Source organism: Dromiciops gliroides, chromosome 4 (genome assembly GCF_019393635.1).
Source record: "Dromiciops gliroides isolate mDroGli1 chromosome 4, mDroGli1.pri, whole genome shotgun sequence".
Lineage (NCBI taxonomy): Eukaryota > Metazoa > Chordata > Mammalia > Microbiotheria > Microbiotheriidae > Dromiciops > Dromiciops gliroides.
In genome coordinates, this window is record NC_057864.1 from 357,296,685 (window position 1) to 357,323,958 (window position 27,274).

General features: G+C 37.0%; 1 protein-coding gene across 1 annotated transcript in view; it reads right to left on the reverse strand.

Moving 5' to 3' along the window:
* Nucleotides 1–16,137, reverse strand: part of TRDN (triadin) — a 170,719-nt gene extending 154,582 nt beyond the window's left edge. Inside the window, exon 1 of the mRNA XM_044000627.1 lies at nt 15,587–16,137. Coding sequence (XP_043856562.1) covers nt 15,587–15,608 — 22 coding nt within the window. The 5' untranslated portion in view covers nt 15,609–16,137. The remainder of the gene's footprint in view (nt 1–15,586) is intronic.
* Between the last annotated feature and the right edge of the window lie 11,137 nt (nt 16,138–27,274).

Below are 27,274 nucleotides of genomic sequence, written 5' to 3' on the forward strand. Positions count from 1 at the left end.
AGAAAGAAAGAAAGAAAGAAAGAAAGAAAGAAAGAAAGAAAGAAAGAAGGAAAGAAAGAACATATGTAAAATAAGATATTTTGTTAAACTGGACCTGTGATTTCACTGATACAGGAAACTTCCCTTCAGGTAACTCCCTTTACCAATGCAAACTGGCATCTTTCGAACTTATTACCTTAGAGATTTCTCTAGAAAACTGACATGTTAAGTAATTTGCCCATGGACTTATAACAATTATATGTCAGAGACAAGAACTGAACCTAGTTCTTGCTAATTTTGAGGTTGACTTTCTATTTATTATGCCATGTAATTCCTCAAAATGCTTGATTATATGATAGTATGTGAGAATATTTAGGGCTGGCATTAGCCAAATAGATACCTTAGTTTCTGCTTTAGGTTTAAATGGAATAATTTACATAAGCCTAGAAGTACTATCCAGATGGAAACTACTGTTATTATTAATCATTATTATTATATTAATATAGTATTGGTGGGGGCAGCTAGGTGGCGCAGTGGATAAAGCACTGGCCTTGGATTCAGGAGTACCTGAGTTCAAATCCAGCCTCAGACATTTGACACTTAACTAGCTGTGTGATCCTGGGCAAATCACTTAACCCCCATTGCCCTGCAAAAATTAAAAAACAAACAAACAAACAAAAAATATAGTATTGGTAGTATTATATCATTACTGGGTAACCAGGTGGTACAGTGGGCAGCTAGGAGCATTGGGCCTGGCATCAGGAATACCTGAGTTCTAATATGGCCTCAAACACTTACTAGCTTGTGTTATCGGGAAAGTCATTTAATCCTGTTTACCTCAGTTTCCGCATCTATAAAATTAGCTACAGAAGGAAATAACAAAGCATTTCAGTATCTTTGCCAAGAAAACCCGAAATGTGGTCAAGAAGAGTCAGATATGACTGAAACAACTGGATTAAAAAAAACAATTATTATTGTTAGTGATAAATATGTCCTATGTCCTCATTTTCTCCTAACTTAGGGTTACTTAAGGACTAACTCTAAAAGAACCATATGCTCTTCACAATTTGTTTTGTGAACTTTTATAAGGGATGAAGAGAATTTTGTCAAAGGAATGAGTAGACATGTAAAAATCGCCATTTCACATTACAGAATGACTCCCACGCTAGCTGAAAAAGAAATTCAATCTCTTCTCAAGTTTGTGTTTTAGCCTCTGTAAAATTATATGGGGAAATTTTTCAAAAATATTCCCCTTCAGATTATCCAGAAGTACTGTTCCCACCTGTGCTTTTACTCAAATTATGCTGTCACTTCTCAGCTCATTAGCTTAAGGACACAGTAAATAAGCTATCACTTTTCACTGATTTTTTCTTAAGGCGACAGAGTCAAATCCATCCCCTCAATCCCAGTCTCCTGTATATAATTCTTTTTCTTTTTTTTTTCATTTTTTTTGGTGAGGCAATTGGGGTTAAGTGACTTGCCCAGGGTCACACAGCTAGTGTCAAGTGTCTGAGGCTGGATTTGAACTCAGGTACTCCTGAGTCCAAGGCCAGTGCTTTATCCACTATGCTACCTAGCTGCCCCCGTCCTGTATATTATTAATAGAGTCTTGTTTCTTTCTATAAGGAATTTAAAATGTGATGGTATGAAGAGCAAACTATTTATAGCAAATAGGTTTCTTTGATAATAATAGTATCTGCCTTCAGCAAGGAAGCAACTTTAAATAGAGGGAGCTACACTCTATCAGGTTGGAGTGATGGACCAGGGGTCAAGAAGACTTGAATTTCAAATCTGACCTCAGATACTTACTAGTTGTGTGACATTGGGGAAGTCATAACCTCTGTTTGCCTCAGTTTCCTCATTTGGAGATAATAATAGAACCTACCTCCTAGGGTGGTTTTAAGGATCAAAGTAGGTTATATTGATAAAGCATTTTGCAAACCTTAAATGTTGCCTATTACTATTCCTTAAATCTCTATTTCACAAACACCTTTGAATCTACTCTGTAGGATGAGTTCATTCAGCAAGCTGACAGCAAGGGAAACATCTTAGTGACTAGTTGTGACTGTTTAGATGCAGAGGAGCTTGCCAGTGAAGACAGGACTAATCAAGCACCCCTGTGCTGAACTGACTAAAAAGGTAGCAGAAAGCTTTCGCCACTCTTACAGCAACTCTTGCCAAAGTCTAGTCCTGCCATTAGTAACCGTAGAACTCAGAAACCTCTTCTAGTTTAATCATGTGAGCATAGTTCTTGATCCAATCTTAGCCCATAGATGCCTCAAAACCTTGGCCTAGGTATCATACCTCAACTCTTATTCTGCTACTTAACAATATCCAGGCTTTCTTATCATACTGTTGTCTTAACTTTGGTGATTAATATACTTCTGTGAGCCAATAAGTATGTTAATCTCTGCCCAACAGTGCAACTGACTAGAATGCAAAAGTTTATTCATCTGACAGTGATTAGCATAATATTGTATACAAGGCTTTAAGCTGGAATAATAGGAAAAAACCCACTACATTTAGATTAATAAAATCTGAGTCCAAGTCCCAACTTAGATATTTACTAGTTATATAAATGTGCTAAGTCAGTTCAGCTTTCTCATCCTCAGATTCTTCTTCTGTAATAAGGAGGATTTTTGAAAACTATCAATTCCTTAGTACTGTTTTAAGGAAAACACACAAAAAAATCATAAGACATGTAATATAAAATAAGTTATTATCATTCTATTTTCATTGTTTGCCTGTAGAGACATAATCTCTATGTGGAATCCTCACATAGGAAGGTACTTCAAAAGGCATCCGATCCATACTTAATTGAGAAACTTCTTGAAAATTTTCCTTGAAAATAGCCCTTGAAAATGTCTAGTCGGGGAGAACCTATTACCTTCTAGGAGTGCCCATTCCATTTTTGGATAGTTCCGGTTTTAGAAATTTTTTCTTGATAACAGAAGAGGCAAACTGGTAGAAATCATCCTCTATACTGACATGGATGCAGTAATAACCCATTTTGAATCCATCTAACTGTATTTTCATCTAGCCAATATTTTTCCTTCTTGTACAAAACAAGAACATTAGAGACTTTGTAAAATTAATTCCTGAAATCTATGTAAAAACTGTACCTGATGCATTACCCTATTTTATCAATCTAGTAAGCCTGTCAAAAAATGAAGTTATTATGGATAAAGTGTTGTTGATGAACCTATGATAGTTTTCATGATTATAGATTTAATATGTTCACTAATAATTTTCTAGCAATGTTCTAGACGTTTTTCCAGGAATTAAATTCAAGATTATTGTCCCATAGGTTCCAGGTCACATTCTCTTCCCTTTTTCAGAAATCAAGATATTTGACCTCCTGCCTAGAGGCAACTTATTTTAAAGTGCTGATCCAGGAGTCAGAATAGATCTGAGCTCAAATATGGGCTCAGACATTTACTAGCTGTGTGACCCTTGGCAAGTCACTTAACTCCGTCTCAAACATCCAGGGCCATCTCCAGTAAGCACAGTGGATTAGAGCACTGGTCCTGAAGTTGGGAGGACTTAGAGTTCAAATCTGACTTCAAACACTTACCAGCAGTGTGACACTGGAAAAGTCATTTGTTAAGGGCTAAAATTCTAGCTAGTCTGTCTAAAATATCTAATGAGTGGTTGCCAATAAATTATAAGCTTTAGCAAAAGGTAGACTTTTAAGCATTTATTAAGGAGAATAAGAATTTGGTAAAGAGAGAGAGAAAGGCCTATATTAATCTATCTATTAAAGGGATAGCGCATTTCTAGCTCCCTTTTCCACCAGAGTCCTCAGGAAAGAGAGAGAGTCAGAGCTCGAGGCTCCCCCTCCTTCCTCCCACAAGCAAATGTCACTTCCTGATGCCAAAGAACAGACACATGGTCTTGCCCTCAAAGACCTTCACCTCATGGGCGGAGCTCTTCTACAGTAAATCTCCAGCAGGTGGCATCATTGTAATCGTTACACATTTAACCACAATTACCTCAAACATCCAGAGCCTTCTCTAGTCATCCTGATCTATATCTTGCCACTGGACCCAGATGACTCTGGAGGAGAGAGTAAGGTTGGTGACCTTGCACAGTTCTCCTTCTCACTTAAATCTAATTCACTGCAAGTCATGATATCACCCTGATGCCACCGTCTTCTTCAAGAATGAAAGACAAACCGATAACAATGACAGCTGTGTGATCTTGGGCAAGTCATTTAACTTCTCTCTGCATCAGTTTCCCTAGCTGTAATACAGGGATAATATAATGTTGTTGTGAGGATCAAGTGAGATATTTGTAAACTAAAAAAAAACGGGGGGCTTAGTATAGTGCCTGGCAGAGAGCAGGTACTATAGAAATGCTAATTCTCTTCACTTCTCCTTTCTGTCCTGGATCTTTATGAGCAACGACCTCTAGAAGATGCCCACCAGTGACTTGGCTGTCACAACCACATGTGCATAGTATTGGATATGCTTCATCTGGGCTTGATTATCTGAACTCTTTGAGGTAGGCACTGTCATTATCTTAGGTTACAACTCTCTATTGGCCATTTTTGTTTTGTCCTTTCCTGTCAAAAATATTTCTCCTGGGAAGAAAAGCCAAGACCCCAAAAAAGAAGTTACATTCCACCACCTTTCTATTATGTTGCCACTAAACTGTCCAATAGAAATTCTATACCTCATCAGATCATTTTCTTTTCCTGCAATCTAACTTTTTAGAATTTCTCTCCATCCTTCCAGTTTTCTTACAGGCATGTGTCTCAGTTTTCAAATTTCTGTGTACCTCCACTGTAGGCACTTGCTTCCTTCTTCTGTATATATTTCTCTAAAGTATAAGTTGGCTAAAGAAATTCCCTGTGTGTCTATATCAATTGATTTTGATAAATTTTCCCTTTTGGAACTGCTTCTCTTTGTGTCTTCACAGTTTCATTCTAGAGAACTTTTCATCCTTCCTGGGCTGTTGTCCCCTGTGAAATTTTAGAGCATGGAACCTTACATTACCATTTTTTTTTTCTGAAAGACCTAGTTCACCTTTCCAGGAATATTGAATGAAACCTAGAAATCCACTGCAGAAAAAGAGCATGCATACTTTAACTTATCCAAAAAAACTATGCACCAAGGATAAAGTACTTCTTCACTTTGGGTAGAGAAGTAGGGGAATACAAGTATGTATGGAAAGTTGGTAGAGAGTTAGGCCACAATACATATGCACTATCAGCTGTGTGTTAAATTGATTTTTCTCAGATATTTTGAAGTTGTTACAAGGGAAGGCATAGTTATCTTCATGGGTAAGCTGTGGGGAGGAGTAATACCCCAAAATGACTGGGATATAACAACAAAAACATATCCCTGTTAACATTTAAAATTCTTGAAAGTCCTGACTGCCATGGCCTCCTGAAATCCTTCAGTTCTTTTAAGGCTCAACTCAGTTGAAGTTTCTCTCTATAAAGCTATCTCTGATCTCTTTCCTTCCCCTGCCCCCTCCTTTAAGTGATTTTATGTTATAAGCCATTAGTGATATCTTCCTTCTCAAATTTATCTTACCATTCTATTTGGACCTCTCCTATGCACTTAAAAGATTATAACTTACACTCAAATTATTTGTACATTTTTTTTTTTGGTGAGGCAATTGGAGTTAAGTGACTTGCCCAGGGTCACATAGCTGTGTCAAGTGTCTGAGGCTGGATTTGAACTCAGGTCCTACTGACTCCAGGGCCAGTACACTATCCACTGCACCACCTAGCTGCCCCTGTACATTTATTTTTAAATAGTATCTTATTTTTTCTAGTTACATGTAAAGACAATTTTTAACATTCATTTTATAAAAATTTTGAGTTCCAAATTTTCTCCCTCCCCCTTCCTAAAATGGTAAGTAATTTGATATAGGTTTATATATATACACACACACACACATACACACACACACATACACACACACACACACATATTCTCTTTCTATCATGAATTCTTTGGAATTGTCTTGGTTCATTGTATTGCTGAGAAGACCTAAGTCACTCATAGTTGATCAGTATACAATGTTGCTGTTACTGTGTACAATGTTCTCTTGGTTCTGCTCATTTCACTTAGTACCAGTTCATATAAGTCTTTCCAGGTTTTTCTGAAATCCACCTGCTTGTCATTTCTTATATGTACATTTATGTTGTGACTGTACCAAGCAGAGGAGAAAAATGAACTTTACTATTGTGATGTATGGGAAAACATTTCTCCCTGGTTAAGGTAACCTAGGTACCAATGGAAGAGATCTATGGAGATGTATTAATGGAGAACTCCAGTTTCCTTCCTGGAAACAACAGGATGAGTAATAATGATTCTGTTTTAAAAGGATCCTCCACATGGGGCAGCTAGGTGGCACAGTAGATAAAGCAATGGCCCTGGATTCAGGAGGACCTGAGTTCAAATTTGGCCTTAGAAACTTAGCACTTACTAGCTGTGTGACTTTGGGCAAGTCACTTAACACATTTCCCCACCAAAAAAAAAAAAAAAAGATCCTCCACTATTTTAGAGATCTCTTACCAATACAGGGAATTATGATAAGACCAACCACTTAGTAATTCATTTCCCACAGTAACAGACCTGACTTTTAACAGCTCCTGTGATTCATTAATTGACCATAAACTGTAAGCAAGCTTAAAAAATGATAAAAACCCAATGTGTACTCTAAGATAATGGAGCAGTTTCCAGGGAACAGGCTTGCAGGCCTTCTCAGTGAGAAAAGAAAAGTCTTTTTTCTTTCTTTCTTTCTCTCTTTTCTTTCTTTCTTTCTTTCTTTCTTTCTTTCTTTCTTTCTTTCTTTCTTTCTTTCTTTCCTTCCTTCCTTCCTTCCTTCCTTCCTTCCTTCCTTCCTTCCTTCCTTCCTTCCTTCCTTCCTTCCTTCCTTTCTTTCTTTCTTTCTTTCTTTCTTTCTTTCTTTCTTTCTTTCTTTCTTTCTTTCTTTCTTTCTTTCTTTTTCCTGTCTGAACACCCATCTTGCAGACATGATAGTGAGTGTGATTTCTCTCTGGGCTCTCAAGGAACTCAAACTGGGAAACTCCCACAACATTTTCATCTTTGAATTTCTAGTGTATTCTACATATTTAGGCATTTAACAAATGAACTGAATTAAATTTGTTGCCAAATCTTTTTGATTCTACCTTCATAATCTCTCTCATATCTATTCCTTCTTTACCATGATCACGTTGACCACCCACATTCAGGACCTCATTATCCTCTGACTAGTTTATATAAATAACCTTCTACCAGGTCTCCCTGCCTCTAATTTATCTGCCTTCAAATTAATTCTGCATAATGCTGCAAGATTAATATCCTCTTTCATAAGTGTGATCTCATTATCTCATGAATACAAAACTTTCAATGGCTCTCTGTTACCTACTGAAAAAAATGTCCAGGTTATTTTTTTGGATGACCTTAAAACCCTACAATCTGGTTTCCTATCTGCTTTTCCAATCTTGTCTCATGCTGCTCTACTCATATAGTTTCCATTCTTGCTAATCTAAACTGTAAAACCCACACTTTTAAATCTCTGTCCCTTTGCATATCCCCTGGAATCCCCTCTCCTCACCATCAATCAGGTCAAATCTTTCTACAGCAATGAAGTTTTCCCTAATCCCCACTCCCAAAATGGCAAAATTGGAAGGAATTTCTCCCATAGCTGATTTCACAGAACTTTCTGCTCCACCTTATGTGTTTAATATAGTATAATTTGCTTTATATTTATTTATATCTAGGTAGTTATTTCTGCTAAATTGTAAAGTCCCTGAAGATGGGGATCCCATCTTATTTATCTTTATCTCTCCCTTTTCTAGCATAATGTTTTTTAAATAGTTAAAGTAATAAGTTGTATGGTATTTTTTTAAAAGATATTTTTCACTTGTGAAATGGAATTTGGAAGTCTAATTATATTGTGTCCTCTTGTTCTCCATTATACACAAGCACATTTCTCCTCTCAAAGAACTATTATTACTGTCCAACAAAAGCCTATCAGTTGTTTTCTTTTAACAGATGGATACCTTATATCAGGGACAGGTGAAATGACAAAGTGAGCAAGTAGAGGATGAAGAATAGAATTGGTGTTTAATTTTCTTAGGTGTCATGTCCTCTCAGTCAAGTCAAAACATAACTCCAAGGGTCAGAATCAGTAACTCTGGATTGTTATGCATTTGCATTTGTAAAATATCTGACTAAATCTTCTCTAAAGTCCCTTCTAGATCCAATATTCTATAACTAATATAAATTAGTATTTGTTAAAATGGCATTGTATAGAATACTGTTCTTCCTTGCAACATGAAGCTAATTGTGCAGAGCCAAATTATAAACAAACAGTCTAAACTGGGTTCAGATTTGATATTTAAAGGAAATTACAACCTAAATCTACTCTTTGAATTATAGGGGGAGCCAGCTCATTTACATACCAAAGGATCTCACAAAGTCTTAGATTCATTGTGCCTTTGACAACTTGACTTCAGGCATAGAGATGGGGATGCTTTTGATGCTTGAAGAACAGCACAGAGAGAGAGAGAGAAAGAGAGAGAGAGAGAAGCAGGTCTTTATTCATTACATATGTGCCGAGTATATTCTTTTAAAATCTCTTTGAAGATTGAAAATGCAGTCTTCTTGGACTAGGAAGTTCATCTATTTCTGCATAAGTCTCAGTTTGGGGAAAAATATGTTCACATGACACTAAAAGAACTTACCTAGTTAGTTTCCTACCTTGTGCTATTGTGTTCATGCTAATCCAATTGGTCAGAGCAAGTAGACAACTAGGAGAGTGACTCTTTTAACTCTTGTTTGATATGGTTCTGTTGTCATTGTTAGATCACTCTGCTTTGGGGTTTCACATTTGAATTGTTTTTAGTGATGGAAATCCATAAGCTAAAAAAAAAAACACTGAATTGCTTTAAGACATAGTATCTAATGGAGCTTTTACCCTATTTCCTCTATTAAAATATGCTGCTGTATACAATGTATGTATGTATTTTCATGCAATGGGTATGTCCCCAAAGAATTCTTGCTCTAGTCTAGAAAAGAAAAACAATAATTGGTTCCTGCTACCTTTAAGCTCCAACTGAATGGATTTGTAAGGCTACAAACTAAACTGGAAAATCATGCATTCTCTTTTCAATTTGATATATTCAACCCAAATGTCAATGGAAATGATTTTAAAAGTGCTTGGTTGTACTATTTTATACTTCTCTGGTATTAAATATTGTTAACTGATTAAACATTAATGCAAACAACATTGGAGGCCTAAAGTCTCCAAGGATCCTTAAACCTTAGTATAATGGCTGAATACCCTCGATTCACTCCAGCATTGTAAAGTAGCATGATTTTTAAATTATAATCACAATGCTGACTGAAAATAAATAGAAAAATTAAGAAGCATTTAAGTTGATAAGAAAAACATTTTCCATTTTTACCATTTGCTTAAATGTTCAAAAGTTGTTGGGGGGGGTTAGATATTACAAAACATTTTTTAAACCAAGATAGGATGTTCCCCAATGGAATATGGTCAGGCTTACATTGCAAAATACCCTTTAAAATGAACTCAATGTACTTTTTGTTTTTATTCATTGGGAATTATGCTTCATGGACTCTGCTTGGATTGCTCCCTCAATTAGCAAAGAAATAAAGTCAGTCATCAACCAGGACAGCTTTGCAAATAGTTTCTTTTTTCTTTAATCCATCAGAACACTAATTTTTTTTTACCTCACTACAATTTTTCACCCAAGACAAACAATTGAAAGAACTATACTCACAGAATCAAAATTTCATAGTTAAAGAAGATTATAATTTAAGCTCCCTGAGAGCAGGAGTGATTGATTGATTGATTTGCTTCCTTCCTTTCTTCCTTCCTTCTTCCTACTAAGTGCAATGCTTGGCACTGTGCTTAGTCATTGCTTAATGATTGATTGACCAGTGGCCATCTCCTACAACTTACACCAGAAATAAATCCACCAACTAGTTATCCTATAGCCTTTTCTTGAACTCCAAGAAGGATCAACTTCCACAGAGTCTAAACCTTTTCCCATTCCAAGAAGGATCAACTTCCACAGAGTCTTAACCTTTTCCCATTTCCCCTATCAAAATGATGCATTACTCTTCTCATTTCATAATACCATTTCTCAGTACCATGAACCACCACCTTCTCTCAACCAATCAAATGGATTACCTGACATTCTGCAAATTGTTGATGTTAACTACTGCCCCTTAAGACCCAATACATTGTTTCCAAAGGATTTTAGAACCTAGTTAACATTCTTCCACTTAGACTCCTTGATTTAATAGTATAAGTTTCACTTTGCTTGTGAGATTGTATGTTACAGTGGAAAGAATGCTGAATTTTGGAATAGGAGGACCTAAGGTCAAATCATACTTGTGTCAAATATTACCCATGTGACCTTGACAAATCACTGAACTCGATTTCTCAGTTTCCTCACTTTATAAATGAAGGGGTTGGATTGCATGGCTTCTAAGGTACATTCTACTTCTGAATCTACAATCTCCACACTTCCACATTATGTCAGTCATATAAAAGAGTGGCCAGCTCCTAAGCCTTATTATCATCTGCTTTATCTCCAAGATATAACTCAGAATCCCCAACTTTAACCACAACTTCATTACCTGACATTTCCCCCCTCATCTCTCTTACCTCACCCAACCCTGATCCTTGCTTTCTTAGTTACCCTCAACCAGTCAGTCAATGAGTACTTACTACATGGCAGGCACTGTGTTAAGCACTGGACATAGAAAGAAAGGCAAAAACACTGTCCCTGCCTTCATAGAACTCACATTCTAACAGGAAACTCAAAGAGTTATTCAAGAGGAAGATGGCAAATGGTCCCTCCAGTTCAATGAAGATTTATGTTTTTTAACTCCAACTTATTCCTCATTGCTTCTTAGAATTAATTTTATTCATTGCTCATTGACTCCCTAGCATGAGTTCAATTCAAATATCATTAAACAGTAGAATGCAAGCTCATTGAGATAGGAAATGGTTTTGTTTTTGTCTTTGTATCTCTAATACCTATCATAGTGCTTCCCGCATAGAGGGAGTTTAATAAATGAATGGTGAATCTAATTTCAGTCTTTACTATCTGAATAAAGTAAGTGCATTATAGATAAGTGCATTATAGATACAATGATGGAAAAAGGCTCATTGCCTTTAACTCATAAGTATTGAAAAAGGGCTCCTCCCGTCCTCAGTTAATCAACAAGTACCTACAATGTATTCAAGCATTATCCTAGGTGATGGGAATACAAAGACAAGAAATTTACATATTAATACTATAATTTGATACTATTTAAAAATGGAAGAGATCTTATATATTTAGTTTGATCTACTCACTTAGAGATTAGGAAACTGAAGTCCAAGGATTTAAATGATTTCCCCAAGTTCCCATTAGCAGTAAATGAAAAAGCTAACTCCAGTATAACTTTGGAGTTAACTTCATGATTCTTGTTTGTGTGTGTGTGTGTGTGTGTGTGGCAATTGGGGTTAAGTGACTTGCCCAGGGTCACACAGCTAGTTAGTGTCAAGTGTCTGAGGTTGGATTTGAACTCAGGTTCTCCTGACTCCAGAGCTGGTACTCTATCCACTGTACCACCTAGCTGCCCCATGATTCTTTTTTCCCCCCACTGGTTCTTTTCCTTCTATATTCAAATACATTCAAGTATTTTATACCTTCACTTGAACCCCAATAATCCCATATCTTCAATTGCCTACAAATTAATTTCAATAGCATACGGTTTCTTTAAACAAAATGTTTTCAAAACTTAATTCATCATTTTCCTTCCTCTCCCCTCCAATAAAATCTGCTCTATACCTTAGAAACCTTGGAGGCATCTTTATTTTACTATTTATCTTCATACCTTCTATCTGTTATCCTTTACTCAATGAGTGACCTAAGGTTTTAGCCATTTGATTGATACATTGGAGGGATTGAGAGATGCTGTCTAGGTAGACATTACATAACTTGGTAATTTGTTGCATATTTTGGTTGAGGTAGAATGAAGAATTCAGTGAACACTTTGAGGCTGTGAACTTTTTGTGACTGGAAGATAGGAGCTCTATTGACAGATTTAAGGAAGCTCAGAAGTGTGGTAGGTTTAGGAGGGAAGGGCATGATGATGGATTTTTGTATTGTTTTGATTTTTGATATATTAAGTTACAGATACAATTGGAATATCTATCTTAAAACATCCATTTGGTATTTGATTATGTGGAATTGGAACTCAAGAAAGAAAGGCTGGATATATAAGTCTGAGAGTCATCTTTGTAGAGATGGTATGTGGAGAGAGAGGGGTGGGGGAAGGGGAAGAGCCTCGGGATATGTGCACAGTTTAATGGTTTCCAATATCACTGGCACCAATGGCACAAGTCTGAAGAGCCTTCCACAGCTAACTCTATGTATTATTATGGGCAAGTCTCAACCCCTCTGGACCACAGCCTGCTCATACAGAAATAAAAGTGTGTGGGGAGGGGGGACAGGGAGGCATGGTAGACTATATCTTTTTTGAGATCTGTTTCAGCTCTAAAATCCCATGATCTTTTTCCTTGATAGGTGACAAATGAAGAAGGCCATTTGATAAATAGTTTAGCTCCAGCAAAGTGTGACATATTGTTTAAGTTAAGCAGATATGCCCAAGAGCTATGGCAAAGAAAGTGTGCTATAATACATAGTTTAATAGTTGGAGAGGGCACCTTGAACACCCTTATGGATTAACTCCAGCACCTATCTGCAAGGGCAAGCTCTCTTTAGCTGACAGACTGAATGGCATTTGACTATCACTGAAATGAAAGACATAAAAGAAGAGAGAAAAAGCTGGAAATGTTGATGCAGGGGTTTTCAGATGCCATGAAACTGGAGTGTTCAGGTTAACAGACAATATTCTGAATTCTGGCCAAGGGGCATTTAAAAATTTAGATTCCAAAATTTGGTTCCTTCATTTATTATATGCAAAAATGAAGGATATTTTCCCCAATCCTCTTAAAACATTACACTGGGGAATAGCAGGGATGAGCATATTTTAGCATGTAACCAAGACAGCATTTGCAGAAGGTTTCATTAAATACCTGCAAAAATCTACTGAGCCTGATCCCGAACAAGTAAGGGATAGTTTATTTTAGCCACTTGGTATTATAATTCTGCTGAAGGTCAACACTATTCAGAGGTAGAACACTAAGAGCACGTGTCTCTAAATACCATGAACAGAGCTAAAGTTGTGGTTATCAAAGGAGAGCCTTCTCCAAGAATAAATAGAATGTGAGTGCTATATCAATCAGTCAATAAGCATTTATCTAACACTTCCAAAATGCTGGACTTCAGTTTAGGAAAACCTGGATTCAAATGTCCCCTCAGCTACATAAAAGCTTTATGCCCATAAGAATAACAAACTCTCTGAGCCTTAGTTTCCTTCTATATAAAACATGAATAATAAGGTATGTTTTTTTTTAAATCCCTAAAAGAGGTGTGTTTTTTTAATCTCAGATGAAATGATAGATACATAAAAGGTTTTACAAATGTTAAAGTACTGTATAAATGCCAGTCCTTGTCATCGACCAATAGAAAAAACAAAATAATACAAAACTGTCTACATTCAGCCCCCAAATTCTAAATTGTATGTTGAATAAGATCAAATTTTGGTATTTATTAAACCACAAGGTGTAAAACATTTTAAAAATCTAAATGAGTAATTTTTGGATTCTTGTGACAGTTTCCAATTACAAGCTTGCAAAGAAAAAGAAGGAACCTAATATTTGACCCTGCCCTAACAACCTCACAAAGAACTAAGACCACAAACCTTCTATCTCACCAGCTCCTCTGGCCAACCCTTTAATTTGGAAACTGTTGAGCACTAACTTCCACCTGTTTCATTTTCTTCTGACTGCCAGAAGCAAATTATAGATAGATTAGCTCCAGCCTCTGAAACTCAAAAGCTATATTACTTGTATACATATTTTTCTAAAGAATAGAGGATAGTTCTGTTCTTTCAGCAGAGGATCATAGATCATTTATTTAGAGGGGAAAGGACCTTAGAGATGATCTACTACAGCCCAATTATTGTCATTCGTTGCATAGAAAAAATATTTTTAAACTATAAAATAAATAGAGGCAGCTAGGTGGCACAGTGGATAAAGCACTGGCCCTAGATTCCAAAGGACCTGAGTTTAAATCCAGCTTCAGACACTTGACACTTGCTAGCTGTGTGACCCTGGGCAAGTCAACCCTCATTGCCCCTTAACAATCAAAACAAAACAAAACAAAACACATACACACACATATAAATAGCATGACATTGTGAATGGAAGGTTGATTCTAGAGTCATGAAGACTTGAGTTCAGGTACTGCTTCTGATGCATACTAGCTGTGTGACCATAGGGACATCAATCTTACATCTGTAAGTTACAGAAGTGTTGCCCATCTGCATAAGTGGAGGGTGTGTCTCAATTCTGGCAGTAATGAAGTCAAAAGCCCAAATCCTGCCTCTCTTCATATCCCACAACACACACCCCCACCCCACAAAAAATGTAAAATGTGGCAAATATGAGATTAATATTCCTTTTTTGGACTGCTTAGTGAAATAGAAAATAAATTCCATGATTTTGTAAAATATAAGCTATTTGAAAGAATGTAATCATCACTAGGGGGAAAAAGCACATATGTGAAAGATACCAATAGCCATGGGATTTGCATTTTTGGAAACTAAGCATGTCGTGCCTTTTTGTGTGTGTGTGTGTGTGTGTGTGTGTGTGTGTGTCTCTGTGTATGTCTCTGTGTGTCTCTGTCTCTTTCTCTGTGTCCCTCTGTGTCCCTGTCTCTCTCTCTCTCTCTCTTCCTCCCTCCCTCCCTCCCTCCCTCTTGTTGATCTCCAGTAATTTTGCTTTGCCATAAAAATATACTTCTGAATGTTCAACAGGAATATAAAACATATCAAGACTATTTTAAACTAAGCATATCTTCACATATGTGTGACTACATATAAAAGGTTTTCCAAAAATCTTAGTACAACTTTAAACTATTAATGTTTAAAACTGCACTAAGACTTTTGTATGTGCAGATAGGTATATATATTTAGATATGTATTATGAATATACATAGGATTATATATATGACAAGCTATAAGGGAGGAAAGTACTAATCTCAAATTAAGTCTGTTCTGTATGTTAGCATATATGTATGTATATGTTTAAAAAGTTATTTTAAAAGATAAATATTAAGCCTAATGGTTTAACTTTAGCACAAATTCCACCTGATGTTGTGGAAGGTTCCCACTTGGGCAGCTGCTCTCATATTACAGATACATAGCTATATAGAGAATTTGGGGGCAAGAAGTTTTTTTTTAAGTAGAAGGCCCAGTGGCCAGCCCTTAAGTTCCCCTACACAAAGCAAACACATATAGAATCCCTCCCATCTCACCCCCACAACACACTTCTGTGAGGCCCCAGCCCTCTACATAATCACAGACAATATACACTGTCCTGTATACCCCACTCTGAAATTGGCAGGGGCCTCTTCCCATCGTTGAACATCAATTTGGTGCATCTGTCAAAGTCAAGTTTTCCCTACAGTTGTGTTAGAAAATGGTTACAGTACCTTCTGCTGTGATCTCAGTCATGGTGGCAGGGGTGAGTGTTAGTCAATTTGAAAAGGTGCTGTTAAGATGGTAGTCTGAAGAATGCTTCAGGGTCCTGGAGCTGGCCCAGCCAGAGGGTGCACTGTTCGCTTGTGGGGGGCCCCTGCTTTTTTCTTGCTGTTCTAGCTGCTTCTTGGGGCTTCGTTGAACTTTGGGTCTCTTCTGCACAGTTCTCCCCCCGGAAACAACCTGAGCCCTCTTCCAGGCAGAGACTTCAACTCATGCAAAAAGTATCAGCTTCGAACAAAAATAGCCCTGCCTGCCTCCCTCGGACTCTTCAGCAGATTTTTTTTGGCACTGCTGAGACCCCCCACACATACACACACGCTCCAGCACACACACCAGATCTCCGGTGCCAAAGGGGGACAACAAAGCCAAGAAAGAGAAAGATCACACGCACAAACAGATGCACACGTGCTCACACACAGGCAAAATAACTAGGAAGAAGCAAGCAAACCCCCACAGCAATCCCAGGATAATTACAGATCTTTGGGGTCTGTGTCACACAAAACAAAATGTGTTGAGAGTAACCTTATCCACAGGAGCTCAGGTTTATTCTTAGTGCACTTAATGCTCAGTACATTCTTCCTTTCCTTATTTGGGCTGGGGAGGGTCCCCTGCTGACTACTAAAGCCAAAGGAAAGGACAGACTTAGGTAATTCTCTCCAATTTCTGTCCCTGTCTGTCCCAGCTTCCCTTGGTGACTCTACTCATTTATGTAAGGTCACATTTGTCAGTAGAGCTACTAAAACCTGTAGCTTCCTACTCAACTTAATAGTTCCACATGGGAGTAAGTGGCTGTTAAATGCTGAAAAAAAAATAAACCTCACCTTTTGAATTTATTGGACAAAACTGGTGGACCCATGCACTCTAAGCATTTACATGCAATAAAATTCTTTGCTGAAAACTTAAATCTCTTACAGCCATTCTGGCAGAGGGAAGGTGAAGGAAGGTTATATTCACAAGTAATTTTCAAACTTCACTTTATACAGTAATTTCCAGTTCCTTCTCTCTACCTCTCCTCCTCCAAGATGATCAGAGCTGCTAATAATTAGCCAAATTAGCTGATTATATTTCCCCTTCCCACCTGGGTTAAGGTGATAATGAACAGAGAAATTTCTAATGATTGATAGGGGTGGGGGTGGGAAAGATGCTCAAAGGGCATTGATAATCCATAAACTATTCCTGAATTCTCAAGTCTTGACAGTCCCACATAACTGACAGTACCTGTGTATGATTTGCAATCTCCTAACTAAGCCAACTTTAGGTTAGCAAGCCTTTTTAATCTTTATCTTGTTGGCCTTTTCTTCTATAATGGTGTGGTGTAGTCTCTACATTATGGAAACCTCCAGTGGGACTCACATTCTTACTATTTGCCCAATGGTGGGTGCCACAGTTTAGCTCACCAATAGAATCAGAGCAGTCTAAAGGTAAATGCAGGACAGGAGGCCTGAAATGGTCAGCGTTTGATACTAGGGCAAATAGTTTCTTCCCACCCTATGCTGCCAAGGTGCTTTTCATTCAATTCCATTCAGTGTAGTCAATCATCTAAACAAATAAAAATAGAGAATAGTCAATTTTTTTTTTCCCAAGCTGAAAGGGTCCGTAGGGGCAAAGGTAAGGACATAAGCATTCATATAGTATATACTGTATGCCAGGCACTGTGCTAAGTTCTTTATAATATTACCTTGGAGGCCATTGAATCCCCACCCCCTCTTTTGATAGAAAAGGAAACTGAGGCTGAAAGAAGCTAAATGACTTTCCCAGGGTCAAACCCCTATTAAGTGTTCGAGACAGCATCTAACATAGATCTTTAACTCTAAACCAATCCCTATCCACTGTACCACCTAGCTGCCTTAAATAAAATAGCTGGTCAAAGCTAAAGTCAAACTTCCCCTGTGCCATAACTCCCTCCACCCAAAAATAACTTCATGTCAGTCAATATTGTTAAATATAAATTTTAAATTTGTTCTATAGCACTAATCAAGAAGGTTTTAAGTTCTGCATCTGATGAATACTAACTGAGCGACCACTTTGTCCTCTATAAAACATAGAAGAATTAACCATTTATTACCAATCAGTAAGCATTTATTAGGCAATTACTGTGAGCATAGCATTGTGTTGGTCTCTGGGGCTATAAAGATACAAACAAAATACCTTCAGCACTCAAGTAGCTTATATTTTATCATCAGTAGAGGGAGGTTCCATACTGGAATAACCAAAGAATAATGCTCACTTAATGCTTCTTTAGTCTTCCTCTCTGTAAGCTTATTCATGAGGCAATTGTGAGAAAAGGAAGATCAGAGAACAAAACATTTGCTGCCGCTGTTCAGTTGTTTCAGTCATGTCTGACTTTGTGACCCCATTTAGAGTTTTCTTAGCAAAGATACTGGATTGATTTGCCATTTCCTTTTCCAGGGCCACTTCCTTCTGCAGACAAAAAATTTAGTTGGTTCACAAAAGAAAAAACCAAAAAGCAAAAAATCTATGTGTTGGCTTAAAATATCATTTTCTTAGCCTCCCAGCAAAAAGAGCTTATGAATATGTTTCTTTCATTGAGAATATAATGCATTTCTCATTTTGAAAAGGCATAAGAGCCCTTTTCAGGTTTTGGTAAATTACAATTTTGATGCTAAACTGGATCACTTGATACCTTTAAAAAACAAAAAGCTGACTGTCTTTTCAATGAAAGTATCAATCAGTCAGCAAACAAGCATCTATTAAGCATTTCAGTAGGTGTGTATAATGCCTTTCTCCCGGAAACTCAAATAATGAATATACCTTCCCAGGGAATAAGCTCTTTAGCAATGAGGCATTCATTAACCCTTAAACTTTTTAGGGTCCATTTATGGGTTGTTGTCTTAAGTACCAGTGGATTGAGGTCCTTAAGCAGAGACTAGATGTCCTCTTATGAGGGCTATTATAGAGGGAGTTCTGTTTCAAGTGTGGGCTGGAGTAGGTAGCCTCCTCAGTCTTTTCCAACTTTGAGGTTTTGTAATTTTGTAAACTCATCCTGGAAGACTTAAATAAGGAGCCAAGAGATTTGGTTTAGTTTCCTAACTCTTCAGCATTATTAGGTATGTGATCATGGGTAAGCCATTTTACTTCTCTAAGGCCATTTCTTCATCTGTAAAGCAGGAATGATAATATTTATATTATCTTCCTCAGAGGATGCCTGTGAAGTACGCCCTTTAAAGTGCCATATAATTGCGAATCATCATTCACTCTAAATGGTGAATAATTCTCTTTTCAATATCTAGTTCATTTTCATCTTTCTAATCAATCCACCAACCAGCATTTATTATACCCTTACTGTGTGTGGCACTACGCTTGTTACCAGGGGGGAAAAAAATAAGAAAGCAATCTTTGTTATCAAGGAGTAGTTACTATAAAATTATATTCTTAGTTCCTACAATGAATGAAAGAAGCAGATATTAATCACTTATGATGTGCAAAGCACTGGGGATACAAAAATAAAATAAGGCAGTGCCTGTTCTCAAAGAGCTTACATTCTAATGAGAAAGCCACACATATGGAAAGCTTCAGTTTCAAATCAAATGGAAATGCCCCATGGTACCTAAGTTATAATGACAAAGCAGTACCAACAAAGGTATCCTAGTTTTTGCAAAATAAAAAATTTATGAAATAATAAAATTCTATAACTGAGCTATGTCCATATGGGTCTAGAATTGAATTTAGGCCTATAGTATCCTACTTAATGGTTTAAATCGTGGTATTTCTTTGATACAATTATAATGCTCATTCAACATTTATTAAGAATTTACTCTGGGGGGGGGCAGCTAGATGGCATAATGGATAAAGCACTGGCCCTGGATTCAGGAGTACCTGAGTTCAAATCCAGCCTCAGACACTTACTAGCTGTGTGACCCTGGGCAAGTCACTTAACCCCCATTGCCCTGCTAAAATTAAAAAAAAAATTAAAAAAGAATTTACTCTGGAGGCAGCTAGGTGGTGCACTGGATAAAGCCGGGAAGCTGGATTCAGTAGGACCTTAGTTCAAATTTGGCCTCAGACACTTGACACTTACTAGCTGTATGTCCCTGGGCAAGTCACTTAACCCTCATTGGCCCACCAAAAAGCAAACAAACAAACAGACAAAGAATTTACTCCGTGCAATGTACTAGGCTAGAGACTGGAGGGGAGTAGACACAAATACAAAGAAAATGGACCATGCCTTCAATAAGCTTATAATCTAGTTGGGGTCATTAGACAGGCACACAGATAAAATCAACGCAAATTAGACTATGCATAACACAACAAAGTACTAAGAGAGCTCCTGAGGGAAGAATCACTTCCAATTGGAGATAAGAAAGAAGTTTTTATAAAGAAAAAAAGAGGGGCAGCTAGGTGGCTTAGTGGATAGAGTACCAGCCCTGGAGTCAGGAGTACCTGAGTTCAAATCCGGCCTCAGACACTTAACACTTACTAGCTGTGTGACCAAGTCACTTAACCCTCATTGCCTCACAAAAAAAAAAAGAAAGAAAGGAAGGAAGGGAGACCTTGGATAATGCTTTATAACTAGTTTCACAATTGAATTGCCTCAATATTAGACTGTTGTTACCAAAAGTAAGTTTTCATTCTTCTCCAATTTACCTTTCATCCTCTGTCATCCAAGAATAAGCAGTGAAGGGGACCACTCAAAGTTTAATTGTTTTTGGTGTAATACCTAAGAAGTAACTAAGACCACCTGGGGCTATAGTTGCCTTTGATTTTTTTTTTTTTAATTAGAAATTCAAGATGAGTGATGATAGCTTCTTTTTGCTATCAAATGAAGTATGGAGCCATATGCATAACAGATTTCCAGAATGCCAGTTGATAAGGATTGTCATAATATAAGGCAAGTTATATAAATGACTTTATGAATAGGACATTTATTAAGTTCTTTAGAGTTCTAGAGTGTTCCCTGAAGGTCCACCCTTTTTAATCAGACTTTTTAAAATACCAATTTCCTTGACATATTCTAGTCAAATAGAACTGCTATCTCCCTAACTCATCTTCTGTCAGGGAATCTTCACTCAAGGTGTTTCCTGTATGTGGGTCACTTTCCCCTCTCTCCATAAATCCTATCACCGTGATGTAGTTAGTAGAGAACTGATTTAAGTGCCAGAAAGACCAGGGTTCAAGCCCTACCTCTCACACATACTGACTGTGGGATCTTGGGCAAGTCACTTAACCTCTCCATGTTAATGATAACTTCATAATGATTTAAATTGCAGGGAGGATGATGATCTTCACTGTTGGAGGCAGTTTTCTTATCTAGGTATTGTCTTTAATTTATTAAATCAAAAGTCCAGTTCCCATCCACCTATGCAAACACATACATATTCTTATACACATACACATACACGTATACATATAGACATACATATACATATGCAGATTTATAAAACTAACTGCTGAGCAACATATCCCCTTAGCTTTAGGGGGAATAGAGATGAAAATAATAGAATGTAGTAAAGGATGTAGTGAAATCAATCTAATAATCATAGGCAGATTACAAAGAAATTTGAGTAGTTTCCAAGTACATTTAAATAGGGTACCTTGGCTGAGTCCTAAAAGGAGATTTGGCACAATCTTGATGGTCTGATTTTAAAGTCCATTTTCTTTTACTTTTGTTTTGTTGCTGTTGTTTTCCTTTTTTTTTCTCCAGCAGGAGACAGAGACGAAGAGCCAAACGGAATGATTTCAAAGAGACTGACAGAGTCACCACTTAAGAACCTTCTCTCATCTAGAGCCAACAAAATAAGACATTGGGAAAGGCATCTGAATCGAAGTAGCTTACTGAAGGGAATCTATGGATTATAATTGTTGTACATGCTATTTAAAGCTGAGAATAAGCAATATCCATTTGGACAAAATAATTGGAAAAAGAAATGTTTCATATAATCATTAGAGCAAACAAATATAAAAGAAAATCTGGTTTCCTTTCGAAAAGTCAAAAAAGCATTTAGGGACATATTTTGTAATATTTATATCTACTTCATTCTGAAACCATACTTATATTTTCTAATTACTTTGTCTAAATTAATGTTGCATAACTCCAAATTTTCTTGGTTTACCAGGCTAAATGTTTAGCAACTATCATCCATAGATTCCCCTTAGCATAGCTTCATTTCAAATGCCTTTTTCAAAATCTAATTTGGTTGTCTATTAATTAAAATAAAATTTACCCTTAAATTCCCTTCAAGCTTCTAAGTATGGTCTTTAAATTACCCTGGCATAAGAAAAACCCAGCCTAATTGAACTTTTTATTGTATAATCTTGCCTTATCTCAGGTATGCTATTTACTTTTCTAATTCTTAATTTAAAAAAAAATCAATTTACTGAAAGTACCTAATGGCTCCAAAGGGACTGTGCTCATATCTTTAATCAAGGGTGAAAGTCCCTTCCAAAATTATAGTTCACTGTCTAATCATTTGGAAACTGAATAATCCAAACTTGCTTCAAATGACAGAAGGCATTCCATTGCAATTAAAAACTTTCCTCTCCCTAACACAGGCACATAAATAACTAAGTCTCCAATATCAGTCATCTTTCTTTATTGGTATTTGACACTGTCAAAAAAAGTCTTTCAGAAAATTGCCTGCGTCAATCTAATCTTCATTTAAGGAAGGTGCTAAATGTTCTTTCCTGACTTTAAGGTCTTTAAAGTAGGACCTGGTATCTGGCTTCTGCTCTTATGCTGCCTTCTTTAGCTGGGCCTATAATTTCACAGGCTTTGCTCCCCCCATGAGATCCTTAATTTTATTGGATCTGTCTACTCAGTAAATCAATAAACATTTATTTAAAACCTTTATATGCTGGGTAGGCACTATGCTAAGCACTGGGGCTTTTAAAAAAAGAGGAAAAAAAGTCCCTGCCTTCAAAGAGTTCACAGTCTTAATGGAGAGGATAACAAGCAAACAGATGAATACAAACTAAATATAGGACCAATAAGAAAAAATAAAAGGGGCAAGGCACTAGAATCAAAAAGTAATTGGGAAAGGATTTTTTTTAAAAAGAAGATGAGATTTTAGTTGAGAATTGAAGAAAACCAAGAAACAAAAAAAAATACAAAAAACAGGAAAGCTAGGAAGCACAGATAAGAAGAGAAGAGGGCATTTCATGTATGAGAAACAGCCAGAGAAAATGGCTGGAGCCTAGCAATAGAGTGTTGTGTTTGGGAAAAGCATAGAGGCCAGTGTCACTATTCCTCAGGCTTTAGTGTATATATAGCTTTTAAGATTGTTGGTTTCTTTTTAAACTTTTTCTTTATTGTTTGGAATACTGTGACTCTTGGTAGCGAGTTATGTTTTTTCTCTTCCTTATAAAGGGCAGCATACAAAATTGAAAAGGTCTTAAATGAATGACTTCTGGGAGGTAATTTTTCTCTTGCAAAATGGATATTCCTACTGATTCCTTTTTTCATTGCTTACCAAGCTTCCTTCTATATTTATGATAGTTTGCATCACTAACTGCACAATCTGTTGAATCTGGTTTAGTGCTCCTGATTGCTGATTAGAGTCATTAACTTCTTCTTAAGCATCTCCAACAATAAGGAAGTCATTTTATATTTCCTACATTTCTAGTCCCTATTTTGTCCATCCCTCAATATTTGCTTTGGATTAAGCTTAACTTCCCTATCCTGGCACCTGGGATAGCCTATGAAAGTAACTACAAACTTTACCAAAAAGAATCAAAAAACCCCTATGAAATCTCTTTCAGGAAATGATTTTTTAAATATATGCATACATATATATACATATATACATATATATGTGTGTGTGTATGCATATATATACATATATATACACACATATATACATACATATATATATACATACATATATACATATATGATGCTTAAAATCTAAATGTGGGTTCCAATCTGCCTCCCAAGTTTTTTGGGGGGAGGCTGGCTAAAATCACTGATAATTTCAGCAAGAATTTAGGCTTTTAGGTATTTATTAAAATGTATTAGAAATTAGTGAATGAAGAGAGAGAGAGAGAGAGAGAGAGAGAGAGAGAGAGAGAGAGATATTGAGAACAGATTCCTTATAGCATGGAAAATCCTAGTTTAGATCTATTCTGTATAGCCAGAGAGAAAAAAAACAAACAAAAAAAACCCCCTTCCTTTCCTAGAAGCCCACGTGAAGTCCCCTACCACACCAAAATCCTGGACAAAAGGAGGCCTTCTCTTTTTTCTCCATCTCTCCTACCACACACACCAGTTCCTTCACCAAAAGAGGAGGATCCATCAAGCTAACCTCCACTTCCTAGTTCCTCTCTCCCTCCCCAGAAGGGGAGGTCCTTCAAGTTGATTGGTTGAGAGTGGTCTCTTGCTTATGTCAGTAGTAGCCTCTGAGAACAACATGTCACTCAGGGCCAGCCAAGTGTGGTCTCAATGCAATCACCATTAAGTAGGTACTCAGTCCGTTTCTCCGTCTCACACAATTCACACAATTCTAAATCATTCTTCAGGTGGGACCCCTGGGTGTCTGCCAAATCCCATTATTTTATCACATACACACACACACACACACACACACACACACACATACATAATATATATATATATACAATATAAACAATTTGAATACCTACACGGAACAAGAAAAACAAGTCTATACACAGTATAATGGATGGGAAGATGTCCTGAAAGACTAGGAAGATCTAAAGTCCTTCCTCTGATTGGCTATGTGACCTTGAGGAAGGCACTTAACCTATCATTTTTGTTGTTTTTTTGACTCTTTCCAATTCTTTGTGACCCTACTTGGGATTCTCTTGGCAGAGATACTGGAGTGGTTTGCCATTTCCTCCTCCAACTCATTTTGCAGATGAGAAAACTCAATGCAATAGGCTTAAGTGACTTTCTCAGGGTCACAAAGCTAATAAGTGTCAGAGGCCAGATTTGAACTCAGGAAGATGAATCTCCCTGACTACTGGCACATCACTCTATCCACTTTGCCACCTAACTGTACTAACGCAGGTGTGGTAGTATTTAAATACCACCTCTTACTGATCTGACTCCAATGTCACCTCTCTATTCACACTGCTTTACTTCATATTGCTTCTAATTTGCTAAGTATAAATGTTAAATGTTGTCATTTTATAACAAAAAATCTATTTTCAGAAATACTTGTTTTTATATTCATTATTCACTTGAAGTCATTATCTTCTATTTGCTACATTGAAACTTAAATGATTACTTATGATGTCACCATTAATCCTCTCAGGCTAGGGTGGACAACCTCATTTATAAACCCGATGTTTATTTCGTTTTGAATATATTTAACCTAAAACAAAGTAGTACCAAACATTTCCATCTAACCAACTAAATGTGCTTCCCTTTTTTCCCTGCTTATTCTTTTCATTTGCTCTGAGCTGTTTTCTATTTCCCACATCCCCCAGTTGTTCAAGCATAACTCCCAACAAGCCAGTCCATGTAGCATTTGCGTTAGAAATAGAAGAACTTGTTATGTCAACTGATGCATCCCACACCAAAATCAAGGTCTCTAAACACTGAAAGTTACCTGAGGGCAAAGAACAAATCTGAGCCCATGAGAGACACAGAATAAACAGATTTCTGCACAGCCTGCCTAGTGTGGAGGTGGAACAGACAGTGTGATGGGAGGTTTGCTTCCTGAAAAAGGCCCTGTCCTCAAATAGTTCCTCCATTAGTTGGCCTGAAATGCAAACCCTTAGACATCCATTCTTTAAGTGACAGCATTGTCTCCATAAAGTCCTTGTTAAAAATGTGAGAACCTCCTAAGCAGTATTACCCATTCATTTCAGGAGACGCAGGACATTGTAGCTAAGGGCCTGACGTGTTAGGGGTTTGATTGATTGAGGAGAAGTTAGAGGAAGTTGCAGAAGGTGAATGGACTTCCTTGTCCAATTTTGCACAGCCTTATCTCAACTAATAGAACCTAAACATAGGTTTAGAGCTGGAAGGGATCTCATTGTCCATCCAAACCAATTCCCTTATTTTATCGATGAGGAAACTAAGATGCAATCATGCCTAAGTTTACACAAGTAATAAATGTCAGTTAGAATATGAATTCAGTATATAACGTATATCAATTTACTTACCATCTTAGTGAGGGGAAGGTGAGGGAGAGAGGGAGAAAATTTGGAACTCAAAAATTTTCAAAAATGAATGTTAAAAATTGTCTTTACATAGGGAAAAAATAGTACTAAAAAAAAAGAGGATCTTTGAATGTTCTGTCTAAGGTCACACAGGGAATAAGTGTTAATCCATGTTTGAACACAGGGCCTTTGGAGCAAGGATGTGCACAGAGTATGGATTCAATATTTATTCCCCTTTAGCTTTTCCTTCAAGGGCCTGGTGTATGCCCAAAGAAATATAAATTTGTTTGTTGGGGTTTCTTTTCCAACTTTGTTACCTAGCCTTAATCACTGAATGGGCATTGCCTCAGGCAAACTGAGACCTGGGAAAGGTCTTAGTTGGGCCAAGGTCTCCCACTTCATCCTGGGGTCATCTCCAGTTGTCCTGATAATATATCTTGCCATGGGACTGAGATGGCTCCAGGGGAGAGCGTGAGGCTGGTGACTTTGCACAGTCCTTCCTCACTTAAATCCAACTCATTGTAAGTCATGACATCTGCCATGGTCCTCTTCGAAAACAAATGTCAAACAACAGCATAGTAAACACTTAAATGCTTTGCAATGTTTAAGAGACAACTTAATAAATAAATCCTTAATCCTTAAAGCAGCTATGTGGCATAATAAATACAGTGCTTGACCATGAGCCAGGAAAACCTGATTTCAAATCTTGCCTTAAACACAAGCTGTGTGACTCTAAACAAGTCATTTATTTTTTAATTGCCTGTTTCCTTATCTGTAAAATGGAGATAATAACAGCAACTATTTCTCAATATTGTTGTGAGCATCAAAACTTAAAGCACAAAATAAATCCTAGCTGTCATTATTTTTATTACCATTAATTAATCCCTTCTCCATGAGAATATTAGCTCAGAGTGTATGAGTCCCCATGGCCCTCAGAACATACCTGTGTGGTCTAGAAACAATGTTTTTTTCCAGGGTATTATTCTATCTCTGATAATAGTATCCAGTATAATAACCACGGAACAGTTTTTTTTCCCTCTGGCCAATCAACATAAAATATTTTATGGGTTCTAAAAAAAATCAGCAATTACTTTAGTTAGTCTAATGAGTAGCAAATATATTTTAGTTTCCGCTTTGAAAATTGTGTGGACTCTAGGCACATTTGATTTCATCCTTGATTACATCTTGATTCCACTGGATTTATCAAGTAGCACCACCACTCATTTTTAAGTAGAAAGCCTAAAAACTGAAGGGGCAAATAAATAAATGAAAGAAACATATCTATCAAATAAATAAAACATATCTACTTCTAGAAGCACCTCAGTGGTGCTATCATTTCAAAATATAGACTGTGAATACATGAACTGATGCTGAGTGAAGTGAGCAGAATCAGGAGAACACTGTACACAGTAACAGCAACATTGTGTGATGATTAATTGCGAAAGACTCAGCTCTTCACAGTGATACAATGATCCAAGACAATTCCCAAAGACACATGATGGAAAATACTCTCCACATCCAGAAAAAGAACTGTGGAGTCTGAATGCAGATCAAAGCAT